General features: G+C 42.2%; 1 protein-coding gene across 4 annotated transcripts in view; it reads left to right on the plus strand.

The window, feature by feature from the left end:
• Positions 1-19902, plus strand: part of LOC308383782 (uncharacterized protein) — a 198105-nt gene that overhangs the window by 142948 nt on the left and 35255 nt on the right. For all 4 annotated transcript variants that reach the window (XM_080861897.1, XM_080861898.1, XM_080861900.1 and 1 more), the window contains one exon: positions 18947-19266. In XM_080861897.1, coding sequence (XP_080718023.1) covers positions 18947-19266 — 320 coding nt within the window. The remainder of the gene's footprint in view (positions 1-18946; positions 19267-19902) is intronic.

The following is a 19902-nucleotide window of genomic DNA, read 5'->3' on the forward strand; positions in this document are numbered from 1 at the left end:
TATAACAACAAATCATCTATAACAGTGTTCTGCCATAATCTTCTGCCTGTTCTCTTCCCATGCTTTTGTTTCATCATCATTGCGGGGTGGCTGTAGCTCAGGAGGTAGAGCAGGTCATCTACTGATCAGAAGGTTGGTGGTTTGGTCCCTGGCTCCCCCTGTATGCATGCCCCAAATTGCTCTCTGAAGGATCCATCAGAGTGTGAATGTGTGTGAGTGTTAGGTAGAAAGTATTTAAAAAGCATAGAAGAAAGTGCTTGTGTGAATGGGTATGAATGGGTGAACGTGGCGCTTTGAGTTGAGTAGAAAAGCGCTATGAGGAGTCAGTCCATTTAATGTTCCGAGACTGAGTAGAGAGGCCCTGCCACTAGTGTTGGACAGAGTGGATTGGAAAGAGAATACTCAAGCCATACTGAAAAGAGAACGTCAGGATCGTGGACATCAGAGGATATTAGTGTTGAAAAAGAGCACAAGGTTGCAAGTCCCAGAATGTGCCGGGATTTAAATGGCACTGAGGATGGCAGAGCGGGATCGTGTCGTCCATGTAACAGAGAAACAAAAACAAACCATAGTAGTGATGCTCCACAGCGGGCTGCAGTGAGACGAGCAATGTCTGACTGTTCACATCTGGCTGTTCCCATGGTAATGGCAGGGACATACCCCACCAGTATGGGAGGCTCACCAGTGATGGCACCAAATGTGCTGAATTTTACCATGACAGGAACAGCATGCCTGACCAGGGCGCCCTACCAACACGTGGCTGTCCGGCGCTCACTTACGGTCACGGACGGCACCGAGGCGGCTGCTGCAATGGCGACAATGATGGTTTCCCCATTAATAACATCTCCTGTTTTGCCATCTTCCCCACCCCCAAAGAGACATCATGGAAGCTGCGAGAGCAATTTTCTAATTCCTGTCCCACCCCCTGTTGGAGCGTCAGCTAACGTCTCTCAAGATAGTAAGCTAAACACAGCGGGTAAGACTTCTTGACTCCCTCTATGTGTGTGTAGTTGTAGTCACTGGAGGCCATGACTATGCATCAACCAATCAGCACACAGTTTTGCTTGACTGAATAATATTTACGTTCTACTAAAAAAAATCAGTTTATACAGCGTATACTTGTTTTGTATATTTCTCTACATTTTGCTGACATCTAGTAGCATGTAAAATGCCTCATCTGCCAGAAGGTGAACTTAATATAATCCAGTGTTTTGGTTAATAGTGTTTCCCAAATACTATTAACCAATAAAAAAGAATGCCATGCGCGCAAGAATGCTTCTGTGTGACATAGTGAGATTAGATGCTGCTGTGCAAACAGAAAAGTAGAAACATGCGAAGCAAAGACTATCGCAGCCATCAAATGGCTCTGTCTTTAAAAAGTCCATCAATGGTAGATCTCACTGTGAGACCTAGTGACCCTGCATGCTCATTTTCTAATGGCTTGGGTAACAAACGCAAGCCGTTTGCCAGTGAGCACATCCTGTTGTATCCTCATTGTGACTCCTGTTAATGTTGACTTGAAACTAGTGACTAAACCCACAAAGTCATTAGCTTACTAAGGCCACAGGCTTCTATACAAAAATTTAAGTTTTAGGCACTTCTGCATTGGCTTTATTTATTTCCATGCTGTGTACTTGCATTCTTGAAAAACTGTGACAATGTAGTAGTAGTAGCTACGCCCACTGCTTTCACAAAAATGTATATGCATTTGGTGAGATGGACATTGCAAACTTGTTGGAGCAGCCCAAGGTAGTTAAATTAATAGTGTTACTTCAACCCATAGCCACATTGTATATTGAGGGGCATCCCACACTAGCAAAATCAAAACCATGAAGACTAAATGTGTAGAGGGTTTTGCCTTGCCAGGAGAGTTTATTATCTTCAATTAAATTTAAAATCTTCCTTATGTCACTGGAGCATTAACATTATACACCTAAATTCGTGAGTAGCAGCAGATCTTTCTTTGCCCTTCCTTCCTCTGCACTTCAACTGACCACATATCATTACAGCACAATTACATTTGGCTAAATTTAGCTGTCTGCTGTGGCTTCCTTTCAGACAATAAGCCAGAGTGAAAAGAGATGCATTTTAAATTTCAGTAAGAGGCTTTATTTCTTTATTAGGCTGCCATATCAGTTTCAGTTTTCACAGAAGCCAGTTTTTATCCACAGCGTACATCTAGTGTCATTCTAGTTTATGATAGCAGTTAATCAAGTTAATGAGCTGAGTTGAAAGGAGTGTATGGCAGTTGCACATGTCAATATGTGGAGTAATGTGTAATAAAGTAATGTAATAAAGGTATGAGAGGGTTATCTTACACGGCCACTAACTTAAGTTTGGAATCAATGTATAGCTAAGTTGCATGGCTAGTAAACACACTGAAAATAATGTGGACAGAATGACAAAGAATAAAGGAAATGACAGCAGACAAGAGCTGTTTAACCAGGTTATAAGATTTCTTGCAAAGGGGGAGGAAGAATTACGATGTTGTATTTGAAGTAGAGGTATGATCCATAACCAGGTCAGTGTTACATTGAAAGCTGTCTGGCCAATAGACGTTCTCCTCCAGGGGACTCGTACTATAAAAAAACGTAAAAGGTTGAGTCTCTTTTAATTGACATCTTCTCCTAACAGGTGATGGAATAAGATAAATCAGTCTGGGAAATAACATCACATCTTTATCGTGTTTCATCTTATCTGATGAGTGTCTAACATAGATCATGGTGCAGAATTCTTTTATGAGTGCCTAGAGATATTCAAAGGACATTTTCACAGGTTGAGACCGATGGTGAAACAAAAGCATGTGAAGAGAACAGGCAGAGGATTATGGGAGAACTCTGTCATAGATAATTTCCTTTTTTATAGCCTTTTATCTATAACAACAAATCATCTATAACAGTGTTCTGCCATAATCTTCTGCCTGTTCTCTTCCCATGCTTTTGTTTCATCATCATTGCGGGGTGGCTGTAGCTCAGGAGGTAGAGCAGGTCATCTACTGATCAGAAGGTTGGTGGTTTGGTCCCTGGCTCCCCCTGTATGCATGCCCCAAATTGCTCTCTGAAGGATCCATCAGAGTGTGAATGTGTGTGAGTGTTAGGTAGAAAGTATTTAAAAAGCATAGAAGAAAGTGCTTGTGTGAATGGGTATGAATGGGTGAACGTGGCGCTTTGAGTTGAGTAGAAAAGCGCTATGAGGAGTCAGTCCATTTAATGTTCCGAGACTGAGTAGAGAGGCCCTGCTCTGCTCACTTTTTGCACCATACCTTTATTTTAAGACTACTAAAGTAGCTTTGCATGATATATAGTTGAAAATAATCTTCGTTTATCTCAGTCAGGGCCTTAGTTTACTTGAAGGCTTATTTTTGATTAGCTGCCCTACGTGAAAGGTTTGATCAGCCAGAGTTGTTTTCCTGCAATGACCTTCTAAGGATATTCGCTGTCACTGATGTCATACAGATGCAAGAGTAGGAAAAACTGCCTGAAACATAGTGTTTAGTGCAGTCTAGCCTGATCCAGTTGCTCGCAGAGATTACTTGTACTGACCTCATTATTTGAAACTGTGTCCATGTTTAATGTGAGTATCAGTCATTGGAAGTGTTTGTGTGACAAAACATAAAAGAATAGGCTGAATAGACCCAATCTGAGATTATTTAATATGTACCATTTGCTCTTATTGTAATGGCTTCTGCTGGTTTACTTTTAGAATAACTGCATGCCTCTAACTGTTTAATCCATCCATTCAGTGTGTTGTTTTGTTTTGCAGCCTGCAGTTGACAGAAAGCTGGAACATTGATTAGACATTGACACTGACTGTACTCATTCAAATATAGAGCGGCTATTTCTAGAATTGTGTGTGTGCATATTTGTTCATACACACAGTATGTGTGTGTAGGTGAACAGCTTCCACTGACGTGAATCTTTGAGATTCTAAAGGCACACACCCACACAGACACACTCACAACAGACAGCATGTCTGCAACTTAAGGTGCTGTCTTCATTCAGCACAGAAGGGACTCACAGCTACACGTACCACACGCACAACAAAGTACACAACTGTGAAGGGAGGGGGCAGACAAGTGCAAGGCTCAAATCTTGAGCTTACACGACACAGACTGAAAATAAGCAGATATTAAGAACAGTTAGGCTCAGCTAACGGCAGCTTTCATTTAAGACACGTCTTTCAGCTGATGGCATCAAAAGCTTCGTTATGTGCTTGGACTCTCAAACAAGACACAGCTTACAGCAGCTGCCTGTGGTTTTTAGAGCTCATTCAAAGGACTGAGACTGGTACTTATATAGGTGTTTTGTGCTCGAACTAGGCACTCAAAGCTCTTTTTGGACTCTGCTAAATTTGGTAGTATCACTGGTTCCCGTTAATAACAGCAAACTAACGTTAAAAAGCAGCTGGTTCATCTGTAGCCCAAAACAGATCATGGTTTTTGTTTTTTAACTGGAGGTCAGAACACAATCAAATAAATCAGCAAAACAGTTTTTACATAAAATAAGTACTTTACTTCCTGGTTTGTTTGTTGTCAGAAAAGCTGGAAATGGCATCTTCTGGTCATGTTTTGTTAGTTTAATTTTGCTAGCTGAATACGTTTTGCTAAATGCTAAGAGTTATAACCACAAATGTTACAAAGTTGCTTTTTGTAACAGTGAGGCTAAAACCAATGAGGCACATTATACTTAAGTGCTTTTTAATTTGCAGGGTTAATGATGTGAACAGCATATATTTAACCCAAACCGTCATCTTTCATAAGTCTAAACAATTTGTATTGTGCTTCAGTGTAGCCACAAAGCCAGTGAAAGGAGTGAAACAAAGCTCTGATTTATTCCACCTTCATTTACAATTTACAAAATTTCATAAACACAATTTACTAAATTGTTAGTTTGCTACAATATCTGTTAACTGCAGCTCAATTAAGTATTAAATGTAATATCTAGTGTTATTCATTGTTTTAATTATTTTAAATTCAACATTAAATTTTATAATTTGTCCAACAGAAAAAAAAACTAGTACTATATGAGGAAGTCAGGAGCAGTAAAGAAGTATGTGAGGGTGGTGAAGTAAGAGACTGGTGATGGGTCATGGTGGGGAGGGTATGACATTAGGTATCTACTTTGAGCCAAGGGCGTAGATTTGGTTTTGGCATTGGTGGGGACGGATGAGTCAACAACCGAACCTGCCCCGTTTCTCTTTTTTTTTTTTCCTTTTTGTCGTTGCTTCTTGATAACAAAAGGAGAAATATACTTGCCTACATATGCTATTCTACATGCTTTTAAACCATTTAAAATTACAATTCATAATTATATAATGAATTATATAATTATGACATATAATTATACGTCAATTTTATAATGTTAAATTACTATTAAACAAATGACTAAGTATTTTAGACTTTAGTTTACTTCAGCCATAATCCATATAAATCAGGTATCGTACAAAAATAAAAATAGCTTCAAATACAGTCATGACAATAAAAGAATATGACTTTAAGGACTTAACAACATTACTTCAGTTATAATACACCAACATCTCTGATACATTAGCACTAAGGGAACACTGAATGACCTGCTGGCTACTCATCTAAGATTACCACAAAAGATCTCTCAGCAAAAGTATGCAACATTTTAGGCACTACTGCTCCAATCAAATCAGTGAGCTGGGATTTTTTATTCTAAACATGAACTACTGTTACAGCAACAGACATTAATACTACTGGTGCCCCACACAACAACCCAATGTCCACTATGTGAAGCAGCCAAACACATGCCTGCTCCTCTCGTTAACTGAGATAAACTGCTGGCATATTGGTTTTGCATCTATACTGTCCAGGCTCTCCTGGTGGACACACAGCAGCATTGTTTAATCTCATTTGAGTCATTGTTGACCTTAGCCATCTTTTTAGTCTTCTGAGAGCACTGAAGCTTCTTTTAGCCTCAGTACCTGCGTTTTATCCTCAGATTAAAATTATTATTATGTGCGTGATGTGCCTCACCTTTGGCCCTGGCTCTTCCCCTCTGACTGCACTAAGACATATTGCCACCGGATAAAATAACACATTGATTCGTGCCATATAAAAAGTGAGACATGTCAATTCAGATTCTTTGTCAAATATACACTAATGAATCAATTTACATCAGCAGCCTAACAATTGTCATGATAATAAATACTAGTTAATCTATAGCACCAAATCATCAGTCAGTCACCTGTGACCTCGGCTCTTCACCTCTGAGCTACAACATGGCAGAGCTGCCTCTGTCACCTGATCAATAACAGTGAGACATTCCAAATACATGCAGTCACACATGAGCTTCAAATACAGTCATGAACCATCAAGTCATCATCCAATTTCACCTGTGATCTTGCATCACCATTACTCTCTGAGCTTTGTGTTGGTTCTTCTGTCACCTGACAAATAGGACAAACATGACAATAAGAATAAAATGTGCAGCTGCTTCAGTGTTTCTGTCACTTTGTGCAGATCTTGACTCATCAGTAATGTTTGTAGGGTGAGTGCATTTTTAAACAATTTGTGCAAACTGCACTACAAGGTGGAATATTTGCAAAATCATGACTACCTCATGATATTTTGTCTCAAAAATTAACCCTATGAATATGTCACTACCATTAGGATGGAATTATTGTGTCACCAACATTTTAACGTTAGACATATATTTTTAACAGCCTCTGTAAACTAATATCCTGGCTGCTCGAAGCTGCCGTTTTCTCTGACAGTTTCAATCAAAATTAGAAATGCTGCTCTGAGACTGAGAGAACTAATAGTGCTGCATGTTGTGCAGTTAGTTTCCAAAACACGTTATTCATGGTTACATACAATTTTAGACCGATGTGGGCCAAAGCCTAGCATAGCCTGTAACGTTACTAAGACGGACACATTTTACGAGTTAACTTGACTTTAAGTAACTTGCAGGTTTCTTTGAAAAATACTTTCTTATATCCAGGTTCTTCCTTTTTGCTGCCATCCTCCTCTCCTCCTTGCAGGTCCTCGCAGCGCAGACTTGCTGCTGCTAAAACTAAACAGAGCTCCCTGAAAGGCACAGCCAATCACATTGGCCATATTTGTCACATGACGTAGGACTCCAGTAGAGAACGTAATTTAACTCTTTCTGCACCGCTGGGTGAATGAGACGTTGACAGATTTTATTTTTTTATTTTTATCGGGTTTGTTTTTCTTTACTCGAAGAGATCAAATTATTGGTGGGGACAATTCAATAATCACTGGATATTGGTGGGGACATGTTTTGAGCTCATTCTTGTTGGACAGGTTGACAGATGAGGTCAGGCAGGAGTCTCCGTGTACAATGATGTTTGGAGTTTGTAGACTTCATTGTGATCTGTACTGTGAGCAGGGAGCAGGAGGAAGAGAGCCTGGACAGGTGGAGGTATGCACCGTAGAGGGGAATGACAGTGAGTAGTATGGCCATGTTCTGATTTACACAGCAGTCAGCTGTTTCTTTCTCTCTCTGTTTTACTTACAGACACCAGCATGTGCAGTTGGTTGCTAGCAGCTGTAGCATGGTATGATGGTATGGATGATCTGACTTGTTCATGTTGGATGAGTCATATTGCTGGTGTGCCAGGGTGCAGTAATGTGACCGTGAAAACTGAGCAATAGAACCACCAGTTTATTAATCAGGGTATGAAATATAGTGGAAACCATAGAGCAGTCCTGATGTGTCTGCGGTCCATGTTGTTGAGTTTCTCTGAGTTTCACTGAGTAACTAAAGAATAATTTTGATGGTATCCTTTGTTCTCTGTATTTGACATTTTAGTCAGCAAATTGTATGCTGTGATCTACAAACACATATATCACCACAATGCAGTCCAGCCAACAAACACTAGCAATCTGAGGTCCTAAAAGCAGATATAAAATGGATAACACACAGGTTTCTACATACCTGTGTGTTATTGCTGAGACAGCACAGATCCTCTTTGCCACCACTTTCCACATCAGAATCAGAATCAGAATCAGAATACTTTATTGATCCCTGGGGGAAATTATTTTTTGTTACAGTGCTCCATTTTAAACCAACATTAAGACAAGACAGACAATACGCTAACTAAGAATAGTACAATATATACATATATATACATACATACATACATAAGTCACTTATAAATAAATATTTGGAAAAGAAACGTGTAGTTGTAGCAGCAAACAGTGTGTTAAGTGGATGCGTTGTACAGGGAGATGGCCACAGGCAGGAATGATTTCCTGTGTCGTTCAGTGGTGCTTTTCGGTAATCTCAGTCTCTCACTGAACGAGCTCCTGTGACTGACCAACATGTCATGGAGTGGGTGGGAGGTGTTATCCAACATTGTCTTTATCTTGGACAGCATCCGCCTCTCCGACACCACCTTGAGGGAGTCCAGCTCCATCCCCACAACATTGCTGGCCTTACGGATCAGTTTATTAAGTCTGTTGGCATCTGCGACCCTCAGCCTGCTCCCCCAGCATGCAACAGCATAGAGGATCGCACTGGCCACCACAGACTCATAGAAAATCCTCAGCATTTTCTGGCAGATGTTGAAGGACCTCAGTCGCCTCAAAAAATAGAGACGACTCTGGCCCTTCCTGTAAAGTGCTGTGGTGTTTTTAGCCCAGTCCAGTTTATTGTCAATGTGTACTCCAAGGTATTTATAGTCCTCCACAATGTCAACACTGACCCCCTGGATTGAAACAGGGGTCAAGTGTTTCCTGGTCTTCCTGAAGTCCACGATCAGTTCCTTGGTCTTTGCCACGTTGAGCTGCAGATGATTCTGCTCACACCACGTGACAAAGGAGTCGACCACAGCCCGGTACTCTGTCTCATCATCCCTGCTGATGCATCCAACCACCGCAGAGTCATCAGAAAACTTCTGAAGATGGCAGGTCTCTGTGCAGTGGCTGAAGTCTGTGGTGTAGAGGGTGAAGAGGAAGGGGGAGAGGACAGTCCCCTGTGGTGCCCCTGTGTTGCTAATCACCTTGTCAGACACACACTGTGGGAGACGTACATATTGTGGTCTTCCTGTCAGGTAATCAACAATCCAGGACACCAGAGAAGCATCCACCTGCATCGCTGCTAACTTATCACCCAGGAGGGTCGGCCTGATGGTGTTGAAAGCACTGGAAAAGTCAAAAAACATGACCCTCACAGTGCTCGCCGGCTGGTCCAGATGGGTGTAGACACGATTGAGCAGGTAGATGATGGCGTCCTCTGTTCCGAGACGAGGCTGATAAGCGAACTGAAGGGGATCCAGATGTGGTCTTACTATGGGTCGCAGCTGGTCCAGGATGAGCCTTTCCAGGGTCTTCATGATGTGGGAGGTCAGTGCCACGGGCCTGTAATCCTGGGGGCCACTGGGACGAGGCGTCTTTGGTACAGGGACGAGGCATGATGTCTTCCACATCACCGGGACCCTCTGCAGACTCAGACTCAGCATAAACAGTTTATGAAAGACTCCACACAGCTGGGGGGCACAGGCCTTGAGGACAAGGGGACTCACTCCGTCTGGTCCAGCAGACTTGCCTGAGTGAAGTCTCCTCATTTGCATCTCAACCTGGTATTGAGTGAAGGTGATGGGTGGGGGAGGGGTGTCAGGAATCTCACAGGAGGCAACATGTGAAGAGAGAGGCTGGCACAGTGGTGTGGCTCTGGATTCCAGGCTGACTGCAGGTGAGGTTGTGGGGGTGGGAGCAGACACTGTGGTGTCGAATCTATTGAAAAACAGATTCAACTCGTCGGCTCTATTCTCACCTCCCTCAGCTCCCCTGCTGTTGGTTGGCCTGAATCCAGTGATGGTCTTCATGCCCCTCCACACCTCTCTCATGCTGTTCTGCTGGAGTTTCCACTCCAGCTTCCTCCTGTAATTGTCCTTAGCCTCTCTGATCTTGTCCTTTAGTAACACCTGGACCTTCCTCACCTCCTCTTTGTTGCCCCCTCTGAAAGCCCTCTTCTTGTTGTTGAGGAGGGCTTTGATGTCCTTAGTCACCCACGGCTTGTTATTTGGGTAACAATGAACAGTCTGAGCTGGAACAATGGCATAAAAGGCTCCTTGGGTTCGCCTCCCACAAGAACACCTTTCTAGCACATTTAATACTTACAGCATGTAGGTCAGATGACATATATATATATATAAAACACCCAGCACGCCCCTGCGGGCGGTTTATCCTTCAAGCTCGGGTCCTCTACCAGAGGCCTGGGAGCTTGAGGGTCCTGCGCAGTATCTTAGCTGTTCCCAGGACTGCGCTCTTCTGGACAGAGATCTCCGATGTTATTCCCGGGATCTGCTGGAGCCACTCGCCTAGCTTGGGAGTCACCGCACCTAGTGCTCCGATTACCACGGGGACCACCGTTACCTTCACCCTCCACATCCTCTCGAGCTCTTCTCTGAGCCCTTGGTATTTCTCCAGCTTCTCGTGTTCCTTCTTCCTGATATTGCTGCTTCTATCTCCTCCTTTGGCCAGCCTATTACCCCAGCAGGGTACCTGATCACGGGCAGGGCGTACGTGTTGATGGCCCGGATCTTGTTCTTACCATTCAGCTGACTCCTCAGGACTTGCCTGACCCTCTGCAGGTACTTGGTGGTTGCAGCCTTTCTCGCTAGAGAAAGGTTCCCATTTGCCTGCGGGATCCCCAGGTACTTGTAACTGTCCTCTACGTCTGCAATGTTGCCTTCTGGTAGTTCAATCCCCTCAGTTCTGACTACCTTCCCTCTCTTTGATACCATCCGACTACACTTCTCCAGTCCGAATGACATTCCAATGTCATTGCTGTATAGCCTGGTAGTGTGGATCAGTGAATCGATGTCTCGTTCACTCTTGGCATACAGCTTGATGTCATCCATGTATAGGAGGTGGCTGACAACTGCTCCGTTCCGTAGTCGGTATCCGTAGCCAGTCTTGTTAATGATCTCACTGAGGGGGTTCAGGCCTATGCAGAACAGCAGTGGGGACAGAGCATCTCCTTGGTAGATCCCGCACTTGATGGTGACTTGTGCTATGGGCTTGGAGTTGGCCTCTAGTGTTGTACGCCACATCCCCATTGAGTTCCTGATGAAGGCTCTTAGGGTCCCATTGATCTTGTACAATTCTAGGCATTCCAGTATCCAACTGTGGGGCATTGAGTCATAGGCCTTCTTGTAATCAATCCAGGCAGTGCACAGGTTGGTCAGTCTGGTCTTGCAGTCTCGGCTGATTGTTCTGTCTACCAGTAGCTGGTGTTTTGCGCCTCTGGTATTCTTGCCAATTCCTTTCTGTGTCCCGCTCATGTATTGACCCATGTGCCTGTTCATCTTAGCCGATATGATGCCTGACAGGAGCTTCCATGTAGTACTGAGGCAGGTTATTGGTCGGTAGTTGGAGGGGACCGGTCCCTTCTTGGGGTCCTTGGGGATCAGGACCGTCCGGCCTTCAGTTAGCCATTCCGGGTGTCTCTCGTTAACTAGCAGCTGGTTCATTTGTGCTGCCAGACGCTCGTGGAGTGCAGTCAGCTTCTTCAGCCAGTAGGCGTGAACCATGTCGGGCCCTGGTGCTGTCCAACTCTTCATACTGGAGACCCTTTCTTGGATATCTGCCACTGTGATGGTTACTGGACCCTGTTCAGGGAGGTCGCTGTGGTCTGCCCTCAGATCCTCTAGCCACTGAGCATTGCCGTTATGGGTTGCATCCTTCTCCCATATGCTCTTCCAGTATTGCTCCGTCTCCAGCCTTGGTGGTGCTGTCCTCTTATTGTTCCCTTGCCACTGAGAGTACACCTTTGCTGGTTCTGTGGAGAACAGCTGGTTTATTCTCCTGCCTTCTATCTCTCTGGTGTACCTCCTCAAGCGGCTGGCCAAGGCTGTGAGTCTCTGCTTGGCAGTTTCCAAGGCCTCAGGTATGGACAGCTTGCTGTATTTCTTAGGCACCTTATTTGTCGCACCTTTCTGCAACTCCGTTAGTTGGCTAACCTCCCTCCGTGCTACTTTGATCTTGCCCTCTAGCCTCCTTCTCCATGGAGGGTACTGCCCCTTGTGGCTGTTCAACTTGTAGCCAAGCATCTCACTGATCACTGCTGCCGTATTGTAGATCAGCTTGTTAGTGTCGGTAATCGTGGTTGTAGGTATTGCCCGTAGTGCTGCATTAACATCATCTAGCAGACCTTCTGAGGGTACTTCACGTAATCTTGGTAACCGGCTACGGGGGATCCAGGTTTCAAGCTTGGCCATGATCCTATTTTTCAGGTCAGTTCCTCTCGCACGCAACGATCCTTCTCCTATCGCACTTGGGGCTATGTACCCAATCTCGGGTGGGGGTGATGATATCGCCCCCCTGACCTGGCGTCCTGACTCCTCCTTGCCGTAGCATTTGTGTTGTACCTCGTCAATCTCTAGCTGTGAGAGCAGTCCCTTCTTTCGAACTTCTTTGGAACACTGAGCTACTAGTTGTTTCGCCGTCATTGTGGATGTTGGGTATCGAAGAATCCATAGGTCCCTCATCCTATTCATGTAGCCCCTTCTGCCGGGGTTACTTGCGTAGTAGCATTCCAACAACGCCCTGTTTTCGTCTCTTGCCCACCGATGCCTTCTTGTTCCAGTAGCCCACTTTTCGTCAGGGTGCCCTGGTTCCTCAACACCTGACGCGGACCTTGTTGATCCGGGCGACGTCCGAGCCGGCATGCCTTCATATTTATCTGTCTCGCTCATGTCTGCGGTAGGCTCGCTTAGCATAGGGGGTCTAGCCTTAGGACCCTTACTGGATACAGACGCCCCAGGCAGGAATTGAACTTGCGATCCTCTGTTCCTAAGGCGTGTAGTCTAACCACTACGCTATGGTGTTGATATTGAAAGAGTCAGTGAAAATAAATTTCTGGGGGTAATAATAGATGAAAAACTTAACTGGAGAGCTCACGTAAGATATATTCATTCCAAAGTATCACGAAGCATTGCAGTACTAAACAAGGCAAAACAGGTATTTGACAGAACATCACTTCATATTCTCTACTGTTCACTGGTTTCACCATACTTAAGCTATTGTGCAGAGGTCTGGGGCAATAACTATAAAACCACATTACATTCACTTTTTACTCTTCAAAAGAAAGCAATTCGAATCATCCACAATGCAGGTTATAGGGAACATACAAACTCACTATTTTTGCAGTCTGAAATATTGAAAATTGACGATATAGTGAAATTCCAAACAGCACAAATTCTATTCAAAGCAAAAAATAAAGAACTGCCAGGTAATATTCAGAGTATGTTTTTTTTGAAAGAAGGAAGTTATAATTTAAGGGGTTTTTGTAACTTCAAAACAATGAAGATACGTACTACAAGAAAAGGCTTTTGTGTTTCTGTTCAAGGAGTGAAACTATGGAACAAACTGAATATGGAATTAAAGCAATGTCCAAACATAAAACTGTTCAAAAAGAGTTATAAAAATATGATCTTCTCGATCTATAAAGAAAAGGAAAATATTTAAATTAAGTGAATGTCTCTATTTAAAAACAAACAAACAAAAAATTCATGATGTGATATTATAGTATATAGTATATCAGAAATCTGTTCACTATTTTTATTACAAATTATATCAGTAAGGAAGCTGACTAAATATTCACTGATAATTTATGGGACAGGGGTGGGATTAAATAAGTGTATACTTCTTCCCACTCCCTTTCAACATGTAAATTAATCAGAATGTTTTTTTGTATGTAATTTGTATAGTATTTTTTTTCTCTCTTATTTCTTTTCTAAATGTACTTGTATATTGTTCACATGTTGAAATAAATTACCAATCAATCAAAAATTACCAATCAATCCAGCTGCTATGGCTATATATATATATATATATGTATATATATATATATATACCACCTTTTTCACATTCACTAAGGAATAATTCAAGTAACATATAACTAGTAAACTCAGCTGAACAGTTAAAGGTAAACGTTCAATAGGTCTCAGTCACACAGGCATAGAGACTGGTCAGTGACCCTCGGGCAACCTCTGTTCACTAGAGAAATAAAAGACAAATGGCAACACCAATGACAGCAGACCAAGCTTGCTGTTTAGCAAGGTTACATACAGTCAAGACTACCTACAAAGACAAGATAGCGATGGCAATAATATATTTGTAAGAGTAGCTGGATCGAAAACAAGGCTAATCCTACTGTGAAGGCTGTCTGGCCAAAGGATATTTTCCTCCAAGGGGATTCAAATTTATTCTGGATGTAATTCATTTTCATTATTTCTAAGGTTAAGCCTCTTTTAATTGTCATCTCCTTCTCTAGTTTGAGATGTAATAAGACAATTCAGTGAGGGGGAATGGGTTTTCTTCATCATTGGGTTTCATCTCATTTGATGACTGTCTAACAGATATGATCTTGCACATTGGTTGATGAGTGTCCGGATGTATTTTTCACATGTGAAGACTGGGGCTTCAATTGCGAGGCAGATCAACTTTTTCTGGGGAAATCTGTTTTGTCCATAGAAGCCCATAGTCTATAGAGGCGAAAAAATGAGGACATTTGTGTTTATTTCTTGCAACAATGCTTCAGGCACTAAATTTTATATCATTGAAAAGCCTGTTTGTTTCCCCTTTTTATGGGTTGAGGACCAGAGTTGAGTATTTGGGTCGCACCCATGAAAAACTCAAGCTTGTCTGCCAGTGCCATTGTTTCGTTTACTGGATTGGATGATTGAAGTTTGAAGAAAGAGGATGTATTGGCAACAATTGATTCATTTAACGAGGGGGGCCTCAGTAGCACGTGGAAGAACATTATGCAGCCACAGCCTGGCACCTCCTCCTTGTGCTGGTCACCAGCTGTGTGACCAGCATTTGTTTTAAGTAAGCCAGTGTGGTTGCACATGCTATACCTCCCACAACCACTTGCCACCTGGTTGTGGACTACACACTTTGGTTACCAGGATATCACAAACCAGTCTCTAGGCTTGTATGAAGAAGGATTTAAGAAGGTTATTTAAAGCCACAGAAAGCTTGTCGCTGAATCTTGTGCTTCGTATTGCTGAACTATCACTAGTAAAGTTCTATTGTGGCTAAACGCAGGCACCACAGAAAAGGAATGTGTGGCATGAAAAGGACAGTATGTGTGCCTCTGCTCCACTGATTTTGATCTAATTGATCAAACTGGAACGTGTTAATGAAGTGTGCTGCCAACTCAGTATTCTTTTGCACTGGCTGGATTTCACTGTCTGTGAGAAGTTTCTATAACACTCAGTGTTGATTTCTGCCTTTATCGAAAGACTAAAAAAGACGCTGAGTAATATTGTTTGGAATAAGAGACACATTTTATGGACCTTTGCTGTTCACTGCAGCTGAAGACGTCAGGATGCCTCATTTCTTCTGTCATCAAATTCTCCTTTTAGTTTGTTTGCTGCTATTTGAATGAAATGGATAATATTGACTTATTTTCACCAAAATCAGACAAAGCTCTGCAATAAATCTCGGCCATCAAGGCCATTAAAATTAATTTAACAAAGAAGGCCTCTTTAAGAAGCCACTGCAGCAAGTTATGAGTTTGCATTAACATTAGCTTAACCTTCCAGGGCAGGAAGTGACTTCATTTACAGTTTGATAAACCACCACAAAATAAATCACTGGGGCAGACAACCAGTAAAGAGAGAAGCAGCAGGATAAATAGGACAGTAGCACTGAATGCTGAACATACTGTGGCACCTTACCGGCACACGTGAGCCATCCATGTGGCAACTTTCCGTGCTCATTACTGCTTGTGCCTGATTTGATCTCTACTGCAGGCTAGTTTGCAGCTCCAGTTAAGAGCAGCATAAGAAAATGGATCTTTTTTCATGGCAGCTGTAGATGCTGCTTGATTGTTGGAGAAAGCACAGCAGCAGCAAGCTGCCATCGGTTGAAAGGAGGAAGAGCAGTTATCGCACAGTAAACAGGGGGCAAGAGGGGGGGAGGCATTAGGGTACAGCACAGCCAGGCCTTTCCACTGTCACAGTTACATAAGATGTGTCTTCATGGCAACAAAAGGCCTCTGTCGTTTTCTGCTCCCAGCCCTCAGCCCCGCCGGCTGTGTCCTTAACCCCATCGACCTCATTAAATATTCCCCTCTGCTCTCCTCATGTATCCCTGTTTACTTTCTTTCTTTCACTTTATTGTCCTTTTTCCTCTGTGGATCAGTTATTACCGCCAAAGGTTCTTCATAACCATGTCACACACTGAAAAACACTGGAATTTATGTAAACACGAGTATTATTACAGTGGCATGTTTAAAGTTTCAAATAATGTGGAAATTTTTTGTAGAAGTATCCCTGTAGGCCAAACTTCAGGTGTTTTTTGTACTCTTTGTTCTTCATGATGTCATTCTGTCATTCTCGTAGTGAGAAAAACACGCCACATTTAATTTGAGGATTTTTACTCTTGGGAGAGGTGCTGAAGATAGTCTATTGATGAATGATTACAAAAATGTATTAGAAAAATACACTCCGTGATTGCCATATCATCCTCAGAGATGTTAACCAGATACGGAAGAACGGGGCCCATAACACAGCCCTCCTTTCACCGTCGTTGAAGATCATTTTTTTGGTCTCCATGTTCCACCATAACTCAGATCACAGGGCGCAAGCTATTTAAGTATCTCCCAGATTATTAAGGACTCAGTTGGTGGTAGAGCTCTGCTGTTGTGGAATAATTTATTAAGATCACCATCGAGACCTTTAAATCGAGACTAACAACCTATTAATTTCACTTGCAAATGCAGCTTTAAAACCTTCCTGCTGGAACCTCATTTTGTGTTTGCTTTAGTTTTATTCTCCAATCTGTTAGAGTACTCTGCACTTTGTAGTTATTAAGCATTTAATGATAGATGGTGTTTCTTAAAAGAAACGGTTTAGATATTTTGTAACAGTACAATACAAATAAAGACAAATAAAATCTAATTATAGATGAATCATAAGAGAGATATAAGTCATCTAGTTCATAAAAAAGATGACAGATCGACTCTTAAAAAGGGTTCAGGGTTGGATAGGGTTTGACCCCTCTGACATGGATTATTGTGAGGATACAGCCTCACCATTGCAAGCTCTTACATAAGGCAGTGCAATAAAATAGATGGTGCTGGCCTGTTTACCAGCCAGACCCAGAATCATCTGCTGCCTCGACCTACATAAAACCTTCCATGTGGAGATTCAAATCTATAAATAACAAAAGTGCAGTTGCAACCAGAAGATCATTTGATGTGATGGGTTTTGTTGGTGAACACAACCTTCAACATTAGCACTGTGTCATCATTTAGGTGCCACACTGGATTAAAGTTTGTGCTCAAGCTTGGTCCTGTTTGTATGTCACTGTATATTCTCACATTTCACAGGACAGAATAATCTTTATCATTTCACAGACATGGTTTCTTCATAGCCTCAGATGGCCTTTGCTTACACGGATATGACGAGGGCCATTTAACAAATAATGAGTGCACATTGTTAGTGCCAGAAAAAGCTCAGAGAAGATCCGGGATGGGTGGATAAGTCAGCTTTGGTTTCTTTTACTCATTACTACATTTGTCTTTTATTTTATTTATTTTTTCAGCAGCGGTCCCCAACGCCCGGGCCACAGACCGGTACCCGTCTGTGAGTCATTTGGTACCGGGCCACGAGAGTTGAGATTTTCAGTTTATGGTTTTCAGGGTTTTTATCTTTTTTTTTTTTTATCGTTAACTCCGTTTCTCTGGGTCTTTTCCCGTGTGTTATGAATAAATCTTTTTTTTGGTACCAGTACTGGTTTTATTTTGTTGTATTTATCCACCATAAATACAATAAACGAACCGGTCAGTGGTGCAAAAAAGGTTGGGAACCGCTGGTTTAAAACATACAGAATGTTTTAAATTATGCCTGGATGATTGATTTGTGAGGCTGATTTTTATTTAACCTTGTAGAAAGTAAAATGTTAAAACGGATTTATGCTTTCTGCTCAGATAGCACTTATCTTAAATCAGAATCAGAATCAGCATACTTTATTAATCTCTAAGGAAATTATGTGGGTTACAGTTGCTCCAGTATAAATATCAATAACAGAAACAGACAAGACTATTTAACAATACAATATGTTACAGACTTAAGAAATTTAAGAAATAGAACAATATATACAAATCACTAAATAATAAATATCAAGGATTGACGGAGGTGATTATAAATAAATGTCAAGAATGTTGACAGCAACATTACTGAGTAGAAAAGAGTGTGTGCAAAAAGGATGTAACTATTGCAGTGTTTACAGTGTGTTAGATGGAGGAGCTGTACAGGGAGATGGCCACAGGCAGGAATGATATCCTGTGTCATTCAGTGGTGCTTTTTGGTAATCTCAGTCTGTCACTGAACGTGCTCCTGTGACTAGCCAGCCCGTCATGGAGTGGGTGGGAGGTATTATCCTGCATTGTCTTTATCTTGGACAACATTCGCCTCTCCGACACCACCTTAAGGGAATCCAGCTCCATCCCCACAACATTACTGGCCTTGCGGATCAGTTTATTTGCATCTGCGACCCTCAACCTGCTGCCCCAGCATGCAACAGCATAGAGGATAGCTCTGGCCACAACAGACTCACAGAAAATCCTGAGCATTGTCCAACAGATGTTGAAGGACTTCAGCCGCCTCAGAAAATAAAGATGACTCTGGCCTTTCCTGTAAAGTGCAGTGGCGTTTTTTTTGTTTTGTTTTGTTTTTAAGCTAGAGATATAGAGATTTTGAGAATATGAACTAGACTGCACATAATATGTACATCCCCCTTTTGCTTACTGCAAAGCAGCTTTCAAAATCATGTTGTAAGTTGAACAGAATCTTGATATTTGATGACATTTATTAGAATTTTGTTACAATTTTGAATTTATATATGTGGGCTCTTTTGTCTCCAGTCACATCCCGTTACTCATTATGCAACAGGGTTTGTTAAAATAGTCTGACGCTAATGACAGCATTCTTTCTTTCGCAGTTAAATCTGACAACAAAGACAAGCAGGAGAAGACAGACACCGTGTCTGGGAAAACAGACAAGATTGACAACTTTGACAAGAAGGAAGAACAGCAGAAGGACTACGGCCCAGACAAGAACCAGAAGTCTGAGAAGATAATCAAAAACGAGGAAAAGCTAGAGAAGATGAACGCGGAGAAAAACAACAAGGCGGAAAAGGTGGACAAGCCGGAGAAGACCAACAAAGATGAGAAGAAGGAGGAGAAGGGTGTGAAAGGGACGGCCAAGTCTCCCACAGGGAATGGTAGCAAGACCCTGGCGAGCCCTGACAGCAAGAGCAAGGTGGGTCACATACAGACACGCATAAAGAGAATAATTAGTGTCATCTACGCACATTTCCAGCACGCAAACTGCACAGTCATCGTGGTAAAAGCAGTCACCCGATAATAACAAGTCTGACCTCCCACAGTTGCAACGAAAGCCTGTGAAGTGTCCTTGAGCAAGACACACAATTGCTTACAAATGCTGCAGAAGCTGATCACAGAAATCACAGAAACATATTTCCTTTATCTCTTGTGTGTGTGCTAGGGGAGGTCTGTGTGTGTCTGTCTAAAGTCTTGGTCACACCAGTATTTTACCTTCTGAGGCCCATGACATCATAGGTGGTAACCCTAAGCTTGGTGTGAATAGCGTTTGAGGTGCGCCAGTTGGAATAATTGTTTTATTTTCTGATTGACAGGACTACATTACACACACACACACACACACACACACACACACACACACACACACACACACACACACACACACACACACACACACACACACACACACAATTACAACCATTTTGAGTTGCAATTTCACACACACACACACATATATATATATATATATATATATATATATATATATATATATATATATATATATATATATATATATATATATATATATATATATGGTACTCAGTAGTATGCA

The sequence above is a fragment of the Rhamphochromis sp. 'chilingali' genome (genome assembly GCF_963969265.1).
Source record: "Rhamphochromis sp. 'chilingali' genome assembly, chromosome: 16".
NCBI classification, from domain to species: Eukaryota; Metazoa; Chordata; class Actinopteri; order Cichliformes; family Cichlidae; genus Rhamphochromis; species Rhamphochromis sp. 'chilingali'.